Source organism: Scyliorhinus canicula, chromosome 1 (genome assembly GCF_902713615.1).
Source record: "Scyliorhinus canicula chromosome 1, sScyCan1.1, whole genome shotgun sequence".
Taxonomy (NCBI): domain Eukaryota; kingdom Metazoa; phylum Chordata; class Chondrichthyes; order Carcharhiniformes; family Scyliorhinidae; genus Scyliorhinus; species Scyliorhinus canicula.
The window spans coordinates 225,374,694-225,395,990 of record NC_052146.1 but is presented as its reverse complement, the minus strand read 5'-3'; the positions used below and the strand labels follow the sequence as shown (position 1 = coordinate 225,395,990).

Here is a 21,297-nt window from a genome sequence, read left to right as displayed (position 1 = left end):
TGATTTGATTTGCTTTTCAACTTTGCGAGCTCATTCTTAATTAGGTGCTAAGCCCACACTCTGGCCATTAATTGACCAATCTGGAGACGTCACCAGTCGATGGCATTCCCACATAGTGGTCAGAACCCTGCAGGAAAATCCCTGTCCAAGGTGTTGGTATTCAGTGTATCTCAACATTCATCCACGTTGTTTACCTAGAAGTGTATTTATGCCTTGGAACTCACTAACATCTGCAATGTCTACCACCTGTTTGGTTCCAATTATTGGCGTACAGGGCAATTTATAGAATTTGAAGGCAGACACGTGTTCTCATTCATGTTCATCTGAACCAATAAAAATGTTTACATTGAGGGAATAGGTAAATTATCTGAAGTATTGCTGCAGTTAATGAGTTTGTTTTCTGCAAGGCAAGGAAAAATTAATTCTAAATAAGCCATTAAACTGTTCAATTTAATTTTTAAAAGCTGAGTAATTTTGATGCTAATATACTCCAAAGAATATTTATATTTCTGAAACATTTGTTATTGAAGGCATGAACTTTTAAATTACAAATGGCACGATTATGTTGAAAAAGACCAGCCGAAACTTTGAATTCCAAGAATGTGTGCTAATTTGTATTTATTGGTTTTCTTTAAGGTAGCGCACATTGAATTTCAGAATTTATTTCCTGTCCAGATAGATGCAGCACAAACAGTACATAAACTTGCCATTAAGTGCCTTTTATAATCCTTTATGTTCAGTTTGTGATCTTAGCACTTTTGGATAGTGTCAAATTTTAGTGAGCGCTGAAGCACAAACTTCAGCTCGTAAGATATGACTTTGGAATCCATAAGTGTACATGTGCTTTGAATTTACAAAGTTCAGTGTTAAGTTTGGATAAATTTCCATTTCACAAATAAAGAAATTGATAGGCTTAGTTCAAATTTAATTAATCAATGCTATTCACTTGACTTCTGCATTGAGACCTTTTTTGTGGGTGAAATAAATTTGCCCACGATTTAGAACGGAGTGTGGCGTTTTATCGAACTGTTGTTCCCGCAGTGATAAAAGTTGAGAATTTGATCTGAGATTTTTTTCTGTGTGCCTACAACCATGAAATCTGTGAACGTAGTAATGTTTTGCTTTGAAGTGTCTTGCACATAGGTCCTCCGCAATGAAGACTTTTAATTAAGAAAGGCTTGCATCTATCTAGTGGTTTTCCTGGAACATTAACTGTTTACAGCCAATTTTGACGAACAGTTATTGTTACATTGCAGTAGCCAACTTGTATTTTCTGCTTACAAAACTAAATTATTAACACATTCACTTGATCCCTGTCTCGGGCCTTGAAATTGATCATGGTAAATTGATGATTTGGCTTTGGCTGGGGATGTATGCTGAATTTTTCAAGGAGATTTTCACAGGTTGTGCTGCTGCCTTCACTCTGTTCCCAGCTAAAGACAAACTTAACCTTCTCTCTTACCCACAAAAGAATGTAGTTGACACTTCCTCTTAACTAGTGCCTTTTTAGAAAGCTACTGAATAGCAATCTTCACTCTGCAAAAACCTATGTTCCCTAAGACATCATCAGCCTCCCATTTCATCATAGGCTGGAGCTGTGTTTTTGATTGCTGGATGGCCATTCTGTTTTCACGCACTTCTCTCTGGCACTAATTTGGGCTAATTTTTCGGGTTCCGGTTTTGCTCCCAGACAACCCTGCTATATCCTCTGATTCCCATAAGTTAGAAATAATCACACTACTTCTACTCAAAATGCTGAAGCTTCATCATGTGTATTTCTTGCTGCTCTCCATGTGGCTGGTGGACTGAGAGCATGCTGGTTGGCATATGACTCTACTGCAGCTGTAACATGTGGCACCCCAGTGTGTGTTCACAGCAATAAGTCCCTCACTCCTTATGAACCATATAACAGCGCTTTCTCTATTGCCTCTTTCCCCTCTAAAGTATGTGAATGTGTAATTGAATAATCTGGAGTTTAGTGCCAGGATATTCTACCTCCGTGTCTGTTCGAGCAATAGACTTAACTCTGCATAGAGCAGTTTATTAATTTGCAGGCTTTCAACCATAGCACACTGCTTTCTGTAATGCTTTGTGTTAATTGAAAGTTACTGTGGTAACAGCTGCAAACCAGCTATTTGAGTGTTGTGTATTTTGCATTGCACTAAAATCTGGACTCCAGTTACAGTATGAGTGATTTATTGGGCTTGTATTTGTGCTGATTTGAAGTGTGATCACGTCCTCTTGGTGAATTTTAAGCTGAGACCAGTTTGAATTTACATTATCTAAGTGTGTGAGCGAGTCATCTCTATCTTGGTCCTGCAGTTCATTGCCCTGTTTATATTAACAATGAAAAACAAACCTTTATTTTTTAAAATATCTTTATTGTCACAAGTAGGTTTACATTAACACTGCAATGAAGTTACTGTAAAAAGTCCCTAGTTGCCACATTCCGGCGCCTGCTCGGGTACACAGAGGGAGAATTCAGAACGTCCAAATTACCGAACAGCACGTCTTTCGGGACTTGTGGGAGGAAACTGGAGCACCCGGAGGAACAGACACAGGGAGAACATGCAGACTCCGCACAGAAAGTGACCGAAGCTGGGAATCGAACCTAGGTTCCTGCAGCTGTGAAGCAACTGTGCTATCACACTGCCCATATAAAACCTTTATGACTTCAGGACATCCTGAAGCACTTTACATCCAATTAAGTATGTTTGGTCAATGCTCACAGTTGTAATGTAAATAAATTAGGCTCATTGTTTATATTTCCTCCAAGATGCACAGCAAAGTTCCACTAGCAATCATGTGACAATGATCAGATCTATTTTTATTTACATTGGTTGAGGAATAAGCGTTGGACAGGAAATTCAAAATGGTGCTTTCAGATGTTATGTTCAACTGAGAATATGGACCGGGCCTTCTTGCAAAACATTTTTCATGGGTTCTGCGCATCACTGGCTTGGCCAGCGTTCATTGCCCATCGCTAATTGCCCGAACGAGGGCGGTGATGAGACCCATTCTTGAAACACTGCAGTCCACGTGGTGTAACTAAACACACTGGTTAGCTGGACAGGAGTTTGAGGATTTTGACTCTAATGAAGGCACAGAAATATGGTTCCAAGGCAGGATGAAGGTGGGGAATTTGCAGGTGGTGGTATTCTCATGCATATGCTACCTTGGCCTTCTAGGTGGTAGAGATTGTCGCTTTGGAAGGTACTGTCGAAGAAATCTTGGTAAATGGCAGCAGTGCATCATGTAGATGGCAGCCACTGTATTTATGTGGCTGGTTCAATTTCTGGCCAGTGGTAACCCGCAGTACATGCTGGGGGATTCAGCAAGGTAATTCCATTGACTGTCAAGGGGAGATGAGATGGTGGTTGCCTGACACTTGTGGTGCAAACATTACCTGCTACTTATCAACCCAAGCCTCAATGTTGTCCAGGTCTTCCTGTATATGGACATGGACTGCTTCAGTATCTGAGGAAATGTAAATGGTGCATGTTCAGCAAACATCCCCACTTCTAACCTTATGATGCAGGGATGGTCATTGATTTCAATTAAGGGGCAATTTAGCGTGGCCAATCCACATCTTTGGGTTGTGCGGGCGAAACCCACTTGAATAAGGGGAGAATGTGCAAACTCCACACAGACAGTGACCCAGAGCCGGGAACCTCGGCGTTGTGTTACCTCATTTAACACAAGGTAGAAAAAAATATTTTTTCAATGCAAAGAAATTCTCAGCGAAAGGCTGAGAAATGTTTGCTTTCAGAAGAATCTGGATGTCTTGTAAATAAATCATAGCAAATTAATATGCATTTATAGCATTAGGAAAGGAAATGGTGCATTAATGTCTGTTACACAAAGGTATTGTGTTAAAGAAGCTTTATTACAGTTATGAAAACCATAAATGAGGCCCCACTTGAGGGCTGTGTGCAATTTTGGTCTCCTTGGCTCAGGTGGAACCTCCTTGCTGCAAAGTAACTAGATGAAAAGTTTGCTTGGCTGGTTCCTGGAATGAGGGGGTTGTCTATGAGGTGAGACTAAATAGATGAGACCTATATAACCTGGAGTTTGGAAGGATGATCTAATTGAAACATATATAAAATTCTTAATGGCTTTCGCTGAGAAAATGTTCCCCCCACCCTGTCTGGGGAATCTAAACAAGTGTTACAGCTTGGGTTGGGACATGGATTAAGTATAAGGCTTCTAGTTCCTTCTAAAATCTGAACCTGCCTCCAAAGCCCATTCCTCCTATATTTTTATCTCTGAGAAGTGGTTGTGGAAGGATTAGGTTTAATGAGTACGTGTGCAGGAGGAGTGTCGGTGCAGACGTGAGTTGGTTCGAGTGCCTTAATTCTCAGAAGGATACTCCAGATCAAAATCAGATAATCCTTTAATCACCACCTAAAATATGAAATCAAAATGTGAACACGGTGCTCTGCTGAGAAATGTTCCATAACCTTTTGAATCTCAGCCAAGTATTCATAATGGTGTCAGCTGTAATAGCAACAGCTTGGAGGAAATATAAACAATGAGTCTATTAAAATTAAACCAAACAGAAGGCCATTTTTAAAGCTACAAGCAATGCCCTGTCAATCAAAGTCTGTGAGCAGGCTGCTTTTCTTCCTTCGTGAAAGCTGCTCAAAGTTGTTTCAGTTTAAAAGGGTTTGGGACATTTAAATCACTTCAGATCATTACATGGCGATGGGCTGAATGTTCCTACTTCTGTTCCTAAATCTTATGGTCTTGCGAGTGATCTTGATTTTGAATGCATCGGAGCACTTTTCAAAATAGAAAAAGTATTCTGATGCATCTCAATACTTAGACTATGCCAATCAATATTATGATGCCCTAGGCTAATGCACGGTCAATTTCAGACCCTCTTGAGCCAAAGTCTCATCACAATTGGAATATACCTGAGTCTTTTGGCTGCCCAATAACTACAGTCACCATGTTTGTAAATTTAAACACAATTAAATTTTATTAATAACTATTAAATGGGGCGACAACTACAACTGGTTAACTATTATCTAAGCATCACCAGCTCCATCACCAAATAAAATTTGGCCCAATGTCTCAGAATAAAGGATCAGCCAATTAAGATTGATATGAGAAATGTCTTTAGTCAAAAGGATTGTAAATCATGAAATTATCTGCTGCAGAGAGTAGTGGATGTGCAGCTGTTCTGTATATTTAAGACCAAGTTTGCTGATTGGTTTTTAAGTATAAGCGGATACTGTGGGAAGGCGTGGTTATGAGAAAAGATCAGCCACTGGTGAATGACCGCAAACGTGCAGGGCTAAATGGCCTTCCATAAGCTTCTGTTTCTTATGTTGTATTCTCTCCATTGTTTGCAATATTTCTGAGTTTCATGACCTCAAACTTTAATGGGCAAATGTTGTAAACAAACCGTTCTTTAACACCTTTTTGAGAGTACATTTGCCCAACACTACATGGTCTTCATCAATCCTCTCCATTACTGCATTCGTGAACTTGATCAAGTTAATCAATCACAATTTGTCTTTAACAAAAAAAACCATGTTATCTTTCATTTATTATGGCGGCATGGTGGCGCAGTAGTTAGCACTGTTGCCCACGGCGCTGTGGTCCCAGGTTCGATCCCGGCCCCGGATCATTGTCTGTCTGTGTAGGGTTTGCACATTCTCCCCATGTCTGCATGGGTTTTACCCCCACAACCCAAAGATGTGCAGGTTAGGCAGATTAGTCATGCTAAATTGCCCCTTAATTGGGAGAAAAAAAAATTGGGTCCTCTAAATTTTAAAAAAAACTTTCATTTATTATCTGGTAGTTCCAAATGCCAGTTAATTCATCAGATTATTGTCTCGAAAAGGTTCCCCACCATTGACATGCGTTGTCACTGCCAAGATTATCCTCTGCCCTTTTCAAACAGTGTAACATTTATAGTCCTCTTGTACTATTCTCATGTGCCAGGAAAGTTGGAAGCTTGTTGAGGATTGTTCTTTTGACTTCAATTCTAATCATTTGCTTTTAATTGCAGAATTATGGTTTGGAAACGGAAAGCATGAAGAGGTTGGCCCTGAAATTACGGGCTTCCACCAATGGCCTCCAGAATTTTATCAGCACTCGAAGAAAAAGCGTTGCTTACGATGGCAGAACTTCTCGCAAACCTCCCAACGATTTCCTTACCTCCGTTGTGGACCTCATTGCAGCAGCTAAGGCCTTGTTGGCATGGTTAGACAGGTAAACATTCAACCTAAAATAGTCACATTTTTATTGTGCCAATTCAGGGATGTTTTCACCTGTTTTAATAGTTGTCCCTGTGACATGGGTGACTTTTATTGCGCAGGTAAAACTTTCCAGCCGTTTGCCCAAAGGACTGAGGTGGGCTGGAAGGAGACGGCGTGAACAATATTGCATTTATTAAAAAGCAGTGGTACATGAGCATACAAATTAATGCTGGCACATGTGTTTCTCACTGTTCCTTTCAATTGCATGAGTTCTTGGGTAAATTGCTCATGCATACACTTGCTATGAACATCAGATGTACATGAGGTTCATCGCTCTGATCAATAGAGTCGCTCAGTTTTTGCATGAGTGTTTTAAATGTTATTTGTACTAGTAGTTTTTGCAGGCACTGCGAGTGGTCCAAGGTGACTGACCATGCGTTCAATATACATTCCCCTTTGTACAACAATGTGTCTGACAAGTTTTCTCTGTTGCATGGATTGGTCAGGTAGTTGTGGGATTGAGAACGGGAGGCTCCCGCTATTGTGGGAGCTGTTGGCGCTCCACGGTATGGAATGTTGGGTGCTTTCTTCAGGTTTAGGAAGGGACGTGTTCTGGGCATAAGTATACATAAATTTAAGATACTTATTCACTCCACTAAATCTTTACCCCCACTTACATCTGCAGCCATGTTGCCCACTCACTTAACCTGTCTGTCTTGTTGTTTCCTCCTCATCGTTTGCATTTCATCTAGCTTTGGGTTGTCTGTAAACTTAGATAAAGAGGCAAAGTAATAATGCACCTCAGTTATTAATATAAATTGTAAAATAGCTCAGGCCTCAGCACTCTACTTGTCACAGTCTGCCAACTTGAAAATGCCCCATTTATTCATATTTTCTGCTTGTCCATTAATCAATCCTCCATCCATCCTAATACATGATCTCCAAGTCCATGAGCCCTTCACCTTTATGTGACACATTATTGAACGCCTTTTGGAAATCCAAGTATACCATAACTTCTGGGGACTCCCCTTTATCTAGTCAAATAGTTATCCCATTCAGAAGAGTACGTTTTTTTGAATTAAATTTAGTGTGTCCAATTAAGGGGCAATTTAGCGTGGCCAATCCACTTAACTGTACATCTTTTGGTTGTGGGGGTGAAAACCACGCAGATACAGGGACAATGTGCAAACTCCACACAGTCAGTGACTCAGGGCCGGGATCGAACCCAGATCCTCAGCGCTGTAGTGCTAACCTAGAACAGTACATTTGCCTCCATAAATAAAAACCTTTAGGAAGGGGGAAGTAAGAGGATGTGAGAAAAATAAACACATTTACTGAAGGAACAGTTTTAAATTTAATGTGCAGAAGGTGTTTCACTTCCAAGTGCAAGACTAAAATTAAATTGCTGTGCCTTTCTACTTTTAATTGTTAATCAGAATTAAATGTACAGAACAATGCAGGGCTGATTTCTTTATTGATAACGTTTTGGTTTGTGAGTCATGTGTGATCTGATTTTCCTCAAGTGCTTATGAACTGCCGGTTTCCCACTTTTTATTTAACTGTGTGTACCTGTTTGATGAACCAATTCTTCTAGGTGAAATGTAGCGTGGCTAGATGTAAACTCCATCTGTACTGATTTATCATCTGTCTCAGAAGAACATCTACCACATCACTGTGCACTTTTCAGTTATCGTATCAACTGGATTACAATTTAGATTACTAGATCTGTGACTGCTAATTCAGGGTTGGTGAATCCTGCCCCAGAAATGGAAAACAGTGTGCTGGACCACCCAATTCTGAGGCATGTACATTGAGTCATGGAATAGCCTTTACTTAAGTGAACAATTTTCCTAGTCAGATTTTTGAACATGATCTGCAAGGTCTATAGAGCTACTTTTTAGAAACTCAGTGCATGTATGGTATTGGACACTGATTCATTTATTAGACGTGTTAAATGATGGTATGTGTATAATACACTGGACTCTTTTGTTTGGACCAAATAATCATAATTGTCCATTGTAATTTTGATTTTGAGTCAATATATTTAAAGGACCTATTTTAGAAGCTTGTTCTGATTCATTTTGGTGTGTGTGTGCGCAATCGATATATGTACTATTATGAAACATTTATTTTGTTACAGGTCACCATTTACAGGGATCAGTGATTACTCGGTGATGAAAAACAAGATTATACAGCTGTGCTTGAATTTGACGACAACTGTTCAACAGGTCTGTATTAATGCTTTATTGGCTTTTGATATCACTTCTGGAGGCCTGTCGTATTTGAGGTGGGCAATGGAAGAAAGGGGAAATAAAATAGATTTCTGTTCACTGTTTCTAGATTGTGCTTGGCTCTTAACACGTCATTGGATAAATGTTATTCAGTGCTGAATACAAAAATCACTTTGTAGCATCTTTGTAGTCTTTTTGTATCACCTTGTAGCTGTTATGCCCAAGGTTGATAAATAGGAATGTTTGATTTTTTTTGATGCGTTTGAATGCTTCCTTCAAAGCAACTTTTATCAATGTTTCAAGGTCAAATTTTAATTGTATTGCAACATTAAAAAGTTCTTTATTTGGCTGAAAGTGAAGTGAACTTGGGTTTCATTATCTAAATTGTTACCATAGTCTTCCAAGGATTTGTCATCTTTGGGGGGGAAAAGCAGGTTGGCCCAATGATGCTGCCCTACTTCACTGGGGCAAACTCTGTGGTGGTTCCATTGGTGAGGATCAGGGCTTGTGCATGTCATCTTGGAGTAAATGAGCGGATAAATCTTTTCCTCATATGACGAAGCTTTGTAAGACAAGGATCAATTATCATTTAACTATCTTGCATGTCAGCACAGTTATAATTTGTATAAGTCTCTGAAGCGTAGAGGAACTTGGGGACCACTGCAGCCTAGTCTTGTGTTTGGGGACCTGGTCCTCACATATTGAGTCAACCAAAGAATTAACTGGCACATTGGAAGTGATGATGACTTTCATCATCTATAACTGCCTTGAAAGTGATGATGACTTTTATCACCTACATGTGCCTTCTTGAAGAGGAGGCTACCAAGACACTAAAAATGGTATGCATTTTCCAGGTTCTTTCCATTGATCTTTACTGATGCAGGGAGGTGTTATGCTGTTGTGAGCTGGTTGGAAGAGGACCTTACTTTTCTGTTGTGTTTAGCGAAATGCCCGTTTTCCCATATGCATTGGAGTTAGCAATGACCTGGAGCTCCGTTTCCAATGAGTGCATAGCCAAGTGTTAGCTGCAGTCCGAAAGTTCAATGACTGCGGTTGTGGTGATTTTGGTTTTAGATTGAAGGCAGCACTTTTCATTTGCTCTCGAGATTATCTCCACATCTGTGGGTTATTTGTTGGGAGATGAGGTGCAACAAGGAAAATGGAAAAGCGGGTTGGTGTGATGATAGAATCTGACTTCACTGGGGTAGAGTCTGTGGTGGTTCCATTGGTGAGAGTCAGGACATGTGTGTCATCTTGGAGTAAATGGACAATGGTGAAAAATTTGAGAACAGGCAAATTTGAGGAGGCTACTCCATAAATCTTTGCAGTTGACAGAATCTGAGGTTTTGAGGTCAATAAAGGTTGTGTGTGAGAGTACTACTGCTGTTGTGGTGCACGTGGACTTCTAAAAGGATTTTTTGTTGTGCTGCATTTGTGCAGCATGAATGCTATTTTGCCATTTGGCCCAGGCCTGAATGTTATCCAGGTTTGGCTGCATTTGGACACTACTCCTCTGAGAAGTCACGAACAGCAAAGATCCCCACGAATGGTGCTGAACATTGTGCGAGCATCGGCAAACATCCCCACTTCTGACCTTGTGATAGAAGGAAGGTCATTGATGAAGCAGCTGAAGATGGTTGGACCTGAAGACTACCCTACAGAACTCCTGCAGTGATGTCCTGGGACTGAGATGATTGACCTCCAACTGGCAGCATGGTAGCACAGTTGCTTCACATCTCCAGGGTCCCAGGTTCAACTCCTGGCTTGAGTCACTGTCTGTGGAGTCTGTACGTTCTCCCCTTGTCTGCGTGGGTTTCCTCCGGGTGCTCTGGTTTCCTCCCACAGTCCACAGATGTGCAGGTTAGGTGGATTGGCCATGCTAAATTGCCCTTAAGTGTCCAAATAAAAAGGTTAAGTGGGGTTACTTGGTTACAGGGATGGCGTGGAAATGTGGGCTTGAGTAGGGTTCTCTTTCCAAGAGCCAGTGCAGACTCGATGGGCCGAATGGCCTCCTTCTGCACTGTAAATTCTATGATAAGTTATGATCACAACCATCTTCCTTTGTGCCAGATATGACTCCAGCGGCGAGCTTTCCCCTGATCAGTTTACCCCTGGCTCCTCGATTCCTCCTCAAATGCTGCTTGATGTTGAGGGCAGTCACGCTCTCCTCACCTATGGAGTTCAACTCTTTTGTTCATGTGTGGAATAATGAGGTCAGAAGCAAAGTGACCCTGACGGAATGCAAATTGAGTGTCCCTGAGCAGGTTATTGCTAAGCAAGTGCTGTTTGATAACACTGTTGATGATCCCTTCCATCACTTTACTCGTCCTCGAGAGTAGACTGATGAGGTAATTTGCTGGCTTGTATTTGTCTTGCTTTTAATGGACAGGACAAACTTGGACAATTTTCCAAGATGCTGTGTCAACTCCAGTGGTAGCTGTACTGGAACAGCTTGGCTAGACACGCAGCAAGTTTTGGATCAAAGCCTTTTTTACTTGTGTTGGAATGTTGCAGGGTCCATAATCTTAATTTCCAATGCCTTCAGCTATTACTTTATCATGTGGAGTGAATTGATTTGACTGAAGATTGACATTGATGATGTTGGGGACCTCGGGACGAGGTCGAGATGGATAAAACATTTGGCATCAGTTGCAAATTTTTCAGTCTTGTCTTTTGCACAGCTGTGCTGGAGTCCCCCATCAATGAGCTGGGGATATTTCTGGAGCCTCCTCTTTCATTTGATCTGATCCGTTGGTTGTGATGCATCTACAATTTGCCAATGTAAGTTTCACCAGATTGGCACATCTGGGTGAATTCTCCACTGACTGACTGGATTCTCCATTCCAACAGCAGCGCACCCCACCCGGTTTCCCAGCAGCATTGAGTGACTACAGTGGAAATCCTATTGGTCGGCCGCTGGAACGGAGAATCCTGCTGCCAGCAACGGCTTGCCACTGAGGAACTGGTTGGTCGTGGCTGGTTTAGCTCACTCGGCTAAATCGCTGGCTTTTAAAGCAGGCCAGCAGCACGGTTCGATTCCCGTACCAGCCTCCCGGGACAGGCGCCGGAATGTGGCGACTAGGGGCTTTTCACAGTAACTTCGTTGAAGCCTACTCGTGACAATAAGCGATTTTCATTTCATTTCAGTTCAACATTCTGTTTTGAAGATGGCGAATTACCCCATCTTTAGATATGTCTTGTGCTGTTCCTGGCATGTCCTCCTGCACTTTATTTGATCCAGGGTTGATCCCCTGGCTTGGTGGTAATGGTAGAGTGGGGATATGCTGGGCCATGAGGTTACAGATTTTGGTGAAGTGGAATTCTGTTGCTGCTGATGGTCCACATGCCTCATGGATGTCCAGGCTTAAGCTGCTAGATCTGTTCTAAATATATCTAATTTTGCACGATAGTAGCGTCACATAACACGATGGAAGTATCCTGTCTTTTAAAATGTTTTAAATTCATTTACGAGATGTGTGCGTCGCTGGTTAGGCCAGCATCAATCCCTAGTTGTTCTTCAGAAGGTGAACCGCTGCAGTCCTTGAGGTGTAGTCACACCCATCATGCTGTTTGGGAGGGAGTTGCAGGCTTTTGACCCAGCAACAATGAAGGAACAGCGATATATTTCCAAGTCAGGCGAGTGACTTAGTGGAGAACCTCCAGGTTGTGAGGTTTCCAGGTGCCTGCTGCTCTTGTACTTCTAGATGTCAGTGGTCGTGGATTTGTAATGTGCTGCCGAAGGAACCATGGTAAGTTACAGCAGTAAGTACATTTTGTAGATGGAGGAGATGGCTTCTGATGTTGGAGGGATTGAATGTTTGTGGAAGGGATAGCAATCAAGTGGGCTGCTTTGTGCTGGATTGTGTTGAGCTTCTTTAGTGTTGCTGGAGCTGCACTTATCCAGGCAAATGGAGAATATACGCTCCTGACCGGTGACTTGTAAGTAAATAAATAAATCTTCATCAATGTCACAAGTAGGCTTACACTAACATTTTGCAATGAATTTATTGTGAAAGATGGTGGACGTGCTTTGGGGAGTCGGGAGGTGAGTTACCCGCGGTAGGATTCCTAGCCTTTGACCTGCCCTGGTCACCACAGTATTAATATGGCTAGTCCAGTTCAGTTTCTGATCAATGGTAACCCCCAGAATGTTGATTGCGGGGTATTCAGCGATGGTAATGCCATTGAATGTCAAGGGGCAATGATTAGATCCTCTCTTGCAGGTGATGGGAGATATAGTCATTGCCTGGAACTTGTGTGGTGTGGATGTAATTTGCCACTCGTCAGTCCAAGCCAGGATATTGTCCAGGTCTTGCTGTTTTTGGACATGGACTGCTTTATTTCTGAGGAGTTGCGAGTGGTACTGAACATTGTGCAGTCATCAGCAAACATCCCCACTTCTGAACTGATGATGAAAGCAAGATCATTGATGAAGCAGCTGAAGATGGTTGGTTGGGCCTAGGACACAACCCTGAGTAACTCGTGCAGTGATGTCCTGGAGCAGAGATGATTGACCTTCCACAACCATCTTCTTTTATGCCAGGTATGACTTCAACCAATGGAGAGTTTTCCCCCTGATTCCCGTTGACTCCATTTTAGCTAGGGCTCCTTGATGCCATACTTAGTCAAATGCTGCCTTGATGTCAAGGGCAGTCATTCTCGCCTCGCCTCTGGCATTCAGCTCTTTTGTTCATGTTTGAACCAAGGCTGTAATGAGGTCATGAGCTAAGTGACCCTGGCGGAACCCAAACTGAGCGTCCGTGAGCAGATTATTGTTGCGTGAGTTCCACTTGACAGCACTGTTGATGACTCCATCCATCACTTTACTGATGATGGAGAGTAGACTGATAGGGTGGTAATTGGCTGGATTGGATTTGTCCTGTTTCTTTTGTACATGACACACCTGGACAATTTTCCACATTGCCGGGTAGATGCCAGTATTGTCGCTGTACTGGAACAGCTTGGCTAGGGGTGCGGCAAGTTCTGGAACACAAGTCTTCAGTACTGTTGCCGGGATATTGTCAGGGCTCATAGCCTTTGCAGTATCCAGTGCCTTCAGCCATTTTTTGATATCACGTGGAGTGAATCGTATTGGCTGAAGATTAACATCTGTGATGCTGGGGACCTCTTGGAGGAGACTTGAGATGGATCATCCACTCGGCAGTTCTTGCGGAAGATTGTTGCGAATGCCTCAGCCTTGTCTTTTGCACTTATGTGCTGGTTTACTCCATCATTGAGGATTAAGATATTTGTGGAGCTTCCTTCTCCAGTGAGTTGTTTAATTGTCCATTACTATTCACTGCTGGATGTGGCAGGACTACACATGTTTGTTGGGTAATTGCTTAGTTCTGACTATTACTTGCTGCTTATTCTGTTTGGCACACAAGTAGTCCTGTGCTGTAGCTCCACCAGGTTGACACCTCATTTCTCGGATTGCCTGATGTTGCTCCTGGCATACTCTCCTGCACTGTTCATCGAACCAGGTTTGATCCCCTGGCTTAAGTGTTTATGGTAAAGTGTGGGATATGCTGGGCTATGAGATTGCAGATTGTGGTTGAATACAATTCTGCTGATGGCCCACAGCGCCTCATGGATGCCCATTATTGTGTGAAGACAGTTCTTTGTCTTTGCCAGGACTTCTGCAGTTATCACCCCTGTTCATTCTGTTATGGACAGGTGCATCTATAGCAAGTAGATGGGTGAGGATGAGATCAAGCAGGGGTTTTCCCCTCTTGTTTATTCGCTCACCAACTGCTGCAGGCCCCGTCTAATTCCCTCATTGCTATAGTAAACTTGATTTTTAATTCCTCCGCTCCTAATTCAAAACAATTGCCTACCTTGGAGAGGGCAAAGAGAAAAATGCATGGCAACAAATCACTTACTTCCCTGATGATATTAAACCTTCATTTTCCTTCGCATCGAGGTGTCCCCCCCCCCCCATGCAACCCAAAATAACCCAAACTCGTCTCGTTCATTCAGATACTAGCCATGGGGAACGCATGCAGCATCACACCCAAACCACACATTTTGGTACAAACCCACCCCTTCCCAAAACTTCAAACCGATACCTCCACCCTACCTGGTTGAATATTTTCTCCATGGGCACAATCATCTGTCTCCCGTCCCCCTGATGGAGTCATAGTTACATTCAGCAACCACCTAATGTCACTGGAGAGCTGCCTCCTCCTCATAAAGCCCGTTTGATCCTCCTGGAAGCACCACTCCAACCTACACGGCAACACCTTCGCCAGGATTTTCCCATCTGTGTTTCGCAGCGAAATGGGCCTGTAGGACCCACACTCCAGTGGGTCCTTCCCCTTATTCGGGATTAACAAAATCAATGCCGGCGTTAAAATAGCTGGCAACTCCTTTCCCACAGCCTCACTAAACATACCCACCAGTTAAGGGGCTAACTCCATTCCAAACTACTCCATCCGAAAGCCTTCGAGCCCAGGGCCTTCCCCGACTGCATCCTACTAATACACTCCATCACCTCCCTTAACCCCAATGGCTCCTCCAATGCCTGCTCTTCCTGTCCTCCAACTCTGGGAACTCCAACCCATCCAGAAACAGCCCCATATCCTCCGCCTCCCCCACAGGTTCAGCCCCTTGTGGTAAGCCTTAAACACCTCATTTATCCTTTCGGAGTCCGACACCATCTCCCCCTTCTCTACTTTCACCTGCAAAGTTTCCCTAGATGCTGCCTCACTCCACAGTTGGTGGGCCAACATACGAGTTGCCTTCTCCCCATACTCCATGCAACCCCTTCCCTCCACGGCTGCCCCACCGCATTGCCCTTTGTCAACCGATCAAATTGCTCTGTAACATCTTCCCTTCTGCCAACAGCTCCGTCATTGGGGCCGCCTAGTATCTCCTGTCCACCTCCACTATCTTGTCCAATAACCGTCGGTGCTCCTCTCTCCTCACCCTATCCCTGTGGGGAACAAAATAATTACCCTCTGACCACCACCTTCATGGCCTCCCAAAAACATAGCCACTAGTACATAGCCATTCTGATTGAGCTTCACATAGTTCTTAATTGCTACACTCTCCCTCCATCAAAACCCCTCATCAACCAAAAGTCCAACCTCTCCAGCCTCTGCACCTGTCCCATAAGCTGTCTGGCTCACCACGAAAAAAAATCCCCAGTTTATGGTCCCTGATTGTCATTCGCCTCCTCCGGCGTCCCAAAGTAATATTCCTAGCCATCATAGGTTACCCAAAGTCTGGCCAGGTACAACTCCCCAAATCGAATCTGTCGCCAGGACAGCATTGCCGTGGCCTTGTTGAACCCCACATGCATACTGGCCAACTCCGTTCCAATCTCCTGATAAAGTCCCATTCACAGACCTGTTTCACCTTGGCACACCTCAAAATCCTCTGCTTGTTCAGAAACCTGTGCATCCGCACAATCCCTGCCCGCGGTAGCTCCCCTACTCTCTGCTTCTGCCTCAGGGACCTATGGACCCGATCCATCTCTGGGGCCTTGTCCAACGCCTCCACCCATCTGTCCAGTACCCTTGTGGCATAGTTTGTGGTGCTCATTCCTCCACAAAGACACAGGCACCTCCACCTTCCGGATCGTCGCCGCTTGTGCCGCGAGGCATTTTTCCACCACAGTGACAAAGAGGTGCCACTGTCCCCTCCAATGCCTTAGACTACTTGCTCTGGATCTCCTTCCTTCCTTTGCTGTTGAAACTCCTCTTTAATGAATTCCATCAATTGTTCTATCTGCAGTTTTCCCACCAACAACGGCCTCCCTCCCCCCACCATCTTCGTAATTGGAACTGCGCTAAGAGTCTCCTTCAACTCTTTCGCCAAATCCTTCTGTGTTCAGCCGGATCTGATAGCCCGCAAACATACTCTTCCAGGGGAGAACTTCTTCCCCTACACTCTCCGCTCCACTTTACCACCGAATCTACCCAAAACACGGGTGGAAAGGGCCAAAACCAACACCTTCAAGCAGGAACCGCCCTGTGTGCGACTACTCACTTCGTGGTCGTCTCTGGAAGGGTCACCGATGATCATATTGAATGACAGATCATACTTGACAGGCCAAATGGCCTACTCCTTTTTCTATGTATCGACAAATTGAATATGCATGAAGAATCCAAATTACATTTACATTGAATGATAGGAAAACGATGTCCCAAGTTCAATTCGCAGGTGACATAAAGAGAATGTCTGAATCTAGTTTGCATTAATGAATCAAAATTGTGTCTGTATCCTTGAACAATGTGGGCAATAATTTGTGTGGGTTTACTTTTTACTTATTTTCGAGTCCATTTTCAATAAAATTAGGAAACCAGAATGCACAGAGGTGAAAGATGTTATAACTCATCAGTGTCTATTTTGTTACACTGAAACCATCAGCAGGCATTCCCACTTTTTTGACCTAGTGTTGAAGGGAAGGTCATTGATGAAGCAGCTGAAGACCAAGCTGAGAGATGGCAATTTAGTTATATGAATCCTGTTGTTGTTAATGGTGTGTGCCACAGTTGTTGATGTTGATATTTTAGTTCAGTAGAACTAAAAGATAGGTCTGTTCACAGAAGCAACTGTGACATTTGATCCATGGGATCTTTTTGGATGGGAAGAATTGTGCCCCACATAATGAGAGTAAAGTTTCTGATGTTCACACGCTGTTTTGCATGTGGATCTCTGTGAAAGTAGTTGAACTGGTAATAATGGGCAAATTTCATTTGGTAGCAATAAATGAGATGAACCTTAAGTGGACATGAAAATCCCTTTAAAGTTGTTTGAAGGGGGTAATTTAGTGTTAGTAGATTTATTAGCTGTCTTGAGCTGTAAGCAACAGAACCACAGGGGCTGCTAGACTTGGGCACTGTCAATACTGAGATACTGATTTGAAGTCTATTTGAAGTGCTGTTAATAAACAGGCTCCATAAAATGATCACTGAGTCCTAAATGATAAACACTTGTGGTAGCGTGAACTCCTTGGTGACAAATGAGAACACTGCTAATGGAAGAGTGTCCTATTTGAAAGATGAAGTTGCCTGTAGCTATTTTTGTTTGTTCTTGGAATGTTCATCAGTATTTCCTACAGAGATGAGAAGAAAGAGTTGTCGATTGCTGAAGAGGTGGGAAGGGTAAAGAGTTGGCCTACAGATAATCCTGTCCTTGGCCACTGTTTGTAGTACTGTTGCCATTAATTATATTGATTATGCTGTTGGAGATTAATCGCTTGAAACTTTTTATTGGAACTCCTTCAATGAAGTAAGAAATTTCTAACTTGCGACATTCCTGCTTATGTCCATGCTTGGTGTCTGTTAAGTGGACATTAAAAACATCCACTAAACTGTATCCAGGGTTATTTCCAGCAATCGATAGGTAATGACCAGGACCAGTGCTCAGATAGAAGTAACTGGTTTGTACAAATCTGAAGTCACTGAGCTGGTGCATTTCCATGTTTTTTAAGTTACTAATTGAGAAGGTCATGCACTATGGTCTTGGATGTGGTTCCCTGGGCATGAAATGTCATACCAGTCATCGTAACTATTTATGTGCTTTAGCTGAGCTGAGTGCCCCACTACTGCTTTTATCATTGCTCTCCAACCACTAAAATATCACATTAGCACGTATTAACAACAAAAATGCAGTGCTAACTCGTAACCCACAACATTGTATAATCAGTACAACAAGGAATTGACAGATGAAGAAAGCTAGTGTACTTTGAGACCAGAATATTATTTTTTTAAATATAAATTTAGAGTACCTAAATCTTTTCTTTTCTTCCCAACTAAGGGGCAATTTAGCGTGACCAATCCATCTACACTGCACATCTTTGGGTTGTGGGGATGAGACCCACGCAGACACTGGGAGAATGTGCAAACTCCACATGAACAGTGACCCAGGGCCAGGATCAAACCTGGGTCCTTGATGCCATGAGACAGCAGTGCTAACCACTGCTGCCCGAGAGACCAAAATGTTCTTAGCAAATTTTTTATGTCTTCAGTTTGCTTTGTGCTAAGAGTTCAAGTCACACACAGCATTTCGGATAGACAAAATGATTTGAGCTAGCAGCTTTCTTTCTTTAGCCCTGGCCCCTATCTAGTGATGGTAGTATAAAGGCTGAACAACACATAAAATGAATGATTCTGGACACAATGGCATGATCTTTGAAGCACCTGTTGCCTCGTAATCTCCATTAATCAAGATTTGGCCTTTGACAAGGCATTTTGCTATGTATCTGGAATAATGCTATGAGCCATACCCTCTGGTCTATTATTAATAGATGTGGTATATTGTAGCCTCCAATAATTTGAACAGGCTGTAGCTAGTGGCAGAGGAGGTTGCAAAACTTCCAATGGGGATAGTTTTAATTTATTCCTCATGCCCCACAACGTTGCCCCCCCCCCCCCCCCAAAAGAAATGACCAATTCTGTCTTCTCCCACAATTTTAAGCAGTGGTAATTGTTTGTCTCTTAAATGTTTGATTTATTAGCTGCAATGCAATCTTCACATTTGTTACAGTCACCATGCCTCCACTGTGTTACTCCCCATGTTAAATAAATTGTTGAAGGAAAAGGGAACAAAGTCAAAACATGGCCTGAGGATACTGTTGGTGTTGAGGATAAACATCAGCACAGACTGATTTGATCAGATGACCTGTTTCCTACACAGTCTTGTTGCTTGCACTAAGTGATGATATTATAAAGAAATACAAATTTCTCTACCATTCTATCCGTGACACGAATCTGCTGAGTTTTTCCATTCTTTCATTTTTGTCATATATTGTAAAATAACTGTCCTGATGAGGACTATAATCGTTACCTTCATGTTTTATGTCTGTGATCATGAGCCTCACTTTTATAGTCCATGTTGGCAGCCAACATCTTGGGTTTTCTCAAATCTTGTATCTGTTCGTCTCCAGCAGTCAGCGTATTTCCTACTTTGTCTCCACCTTGCTCTGCTACCCTCAATTTTACCAGTCGATACCAGATATTCTAGTTTCTCCCTGCTTCGTATATGCCCAAAGAGTTGTACTTCTCTCTTGGTGATCATCTGTAGAAGTTCTTTTGTGTCTGCTTTCCTCCTAATTTCCTCAAACTGTAATACCCAACTAATCCTCACCATATGCCTCACAGCTTTTATCTTCTGCTCTCTTCTTGTATTCCAACCTTCACATCCACATGGTAACGATGACCAGATGTAGCATTTTAGTAATCTCATTCTGCTTTCCCATAGAGATGCTTTTATTTCTAAAGAGGCCTGATACATTTTGTGAAGGTTGGCTTTGCAAGTGCTGTGCTTTTTTTAATGTCCTTGATCATTTTTCACATTAGAAGTCATCAGGCTACCTAATTCTACTTATTTATTTTGATTCCACTGTTATTTTGGATGTAATTGCTTTCTTTGATATTGCGTTGCATGTTTTTCTGCTTCAGTTTCACAATCCATATCACCTACCATTACAATTGTGATTAGGAGTCGTGCAGATTTTCCTCTATCTCTCAGAATTGTTGTGCCGTCTGCATGTCTTAGATTATTTATATTCTGTACATCTGCTGAAATTTCTGATAATTCTGCTAGATATCTTCAATCTTGCCACAAAGATCTGGAGACAGAATGCAACCACGTCTCACTCCTTTTTATAGCTATCCATTCAATGTATTCATTGTCTGTCAATTTTTTAAAAAATGTTGAATACCCAATTATTTATTAAGGGGCAATTTAGCATGGCCAATCCACCTAACCTGTACATCTTTGGGTTGTGGGGGTGAAACCCACGCAGACACCGGGAGAATGTGCAAACGCCACACGGACAGTGACCCAGGGCCGGCATTTGAACATGGGTCCTCGGCGCTGTAGTGCTAACCACTGCCACGTGCTGCCCTTTGTCTGTCAATTCTGATGGCTGCTGTATGGTCCCCAAGTTCTGAAGCAGTGTTAACTTGGACATGGAAAGATTTATGTCGCTTTTGAAACATCTGTTTATGCCCCAATCTGTCAAATGCCTTGATGTAATCTATAAAACACATCATTAGTCGAAAAAGATGTATACCAAATTTTAAAAATAGATGGCCGAAATCTTGGAAGTGATGTAGAATGCAGATAATACAAGAATAAAGATACCGGAAAATATTATCTTAATGAAATAAATAAGAAAGAATGTGATGTAGCAAAAGATCAATGCGAAAAATGAGCAAGGAAGAAATTGTAAGTGCTAGAGGAAAAAGGGAGAGTAGCCAATTGTTCCAATTAAGAGGCAATTTAGCATGGCCAATTCACCTACCTTGCACCTCTTTTTGGGTTGTGGGCTGAGACCCACACACACACACGGGGAGAATGTACAAACTTCACGCAGTCAGTGACCCAGGGCTGAGATAGAATTAAGGGTTATGGTGAGTGGGCAGGTAAGTGGAGCTGAGTCTACAAAAGGATCAGCCATGATCTTATTGAATGGCGGAGTCGGCTTGAGGGTCCAGATGGCTGGCTCCTGCTCCTAGTTCTTATGGTCTTATGTTATACGTTATGGGACAATATGCATAGAACTTATATTGGCATTAGAATAATTTAGGTATGAGATGCAGCTTATTCTGCAACAAAATGTGCAACCTGACTTAAATCCAGAAGACCATTTATACGTCCGTATTGATAGAACTACCTAACCCTAAAAGATTAGGTGCAACAGAATGTGAACTTCAGAGAAGAATGATCCTCATGAGACACAAATCAAGTTCTGAGAATTATCACAATGAGTATATGAAGCCGAATTAGACTGGTTATATCCAAAGAACATAAAATAAAAAAACAATACTGCAGATAACTTGAAATCTGAAATAAAAACCAGAGTGCTGGAAACACTCTGATCTGGTAGCATCTGTGGAGAGACA

At 42.4% G+C, this 21,297-nt stretch overlaps 1 protein-coding gene across 2 annotated transcripts in view; it reads left to right on the top strand.

Moving 5' to 3' along the window:
* The window catches only part of cnksr3 (cnksr family member 3), a 158,105-nt gene that overhangs the window by 83,268 nt on the left and 53,540 nt on the right, over positions 1–21,297 (top strand). For both annotated transcript variants that reach the window (XM_038808448.1, XM_038808453.1), the window contains exons 3-4: positions 6,020–6,222; positions 8,350–8,437. In XM_038808448.1, the coding sequence (XP_038664376.1) occupies positions 6,020–6,222; positions 8,350–8,437 (291 nt within the window). The remainder of the gene's footprint in view (positions 1–6,019; positions 6,223–8,349; positions 8,438–21,297) is intronic.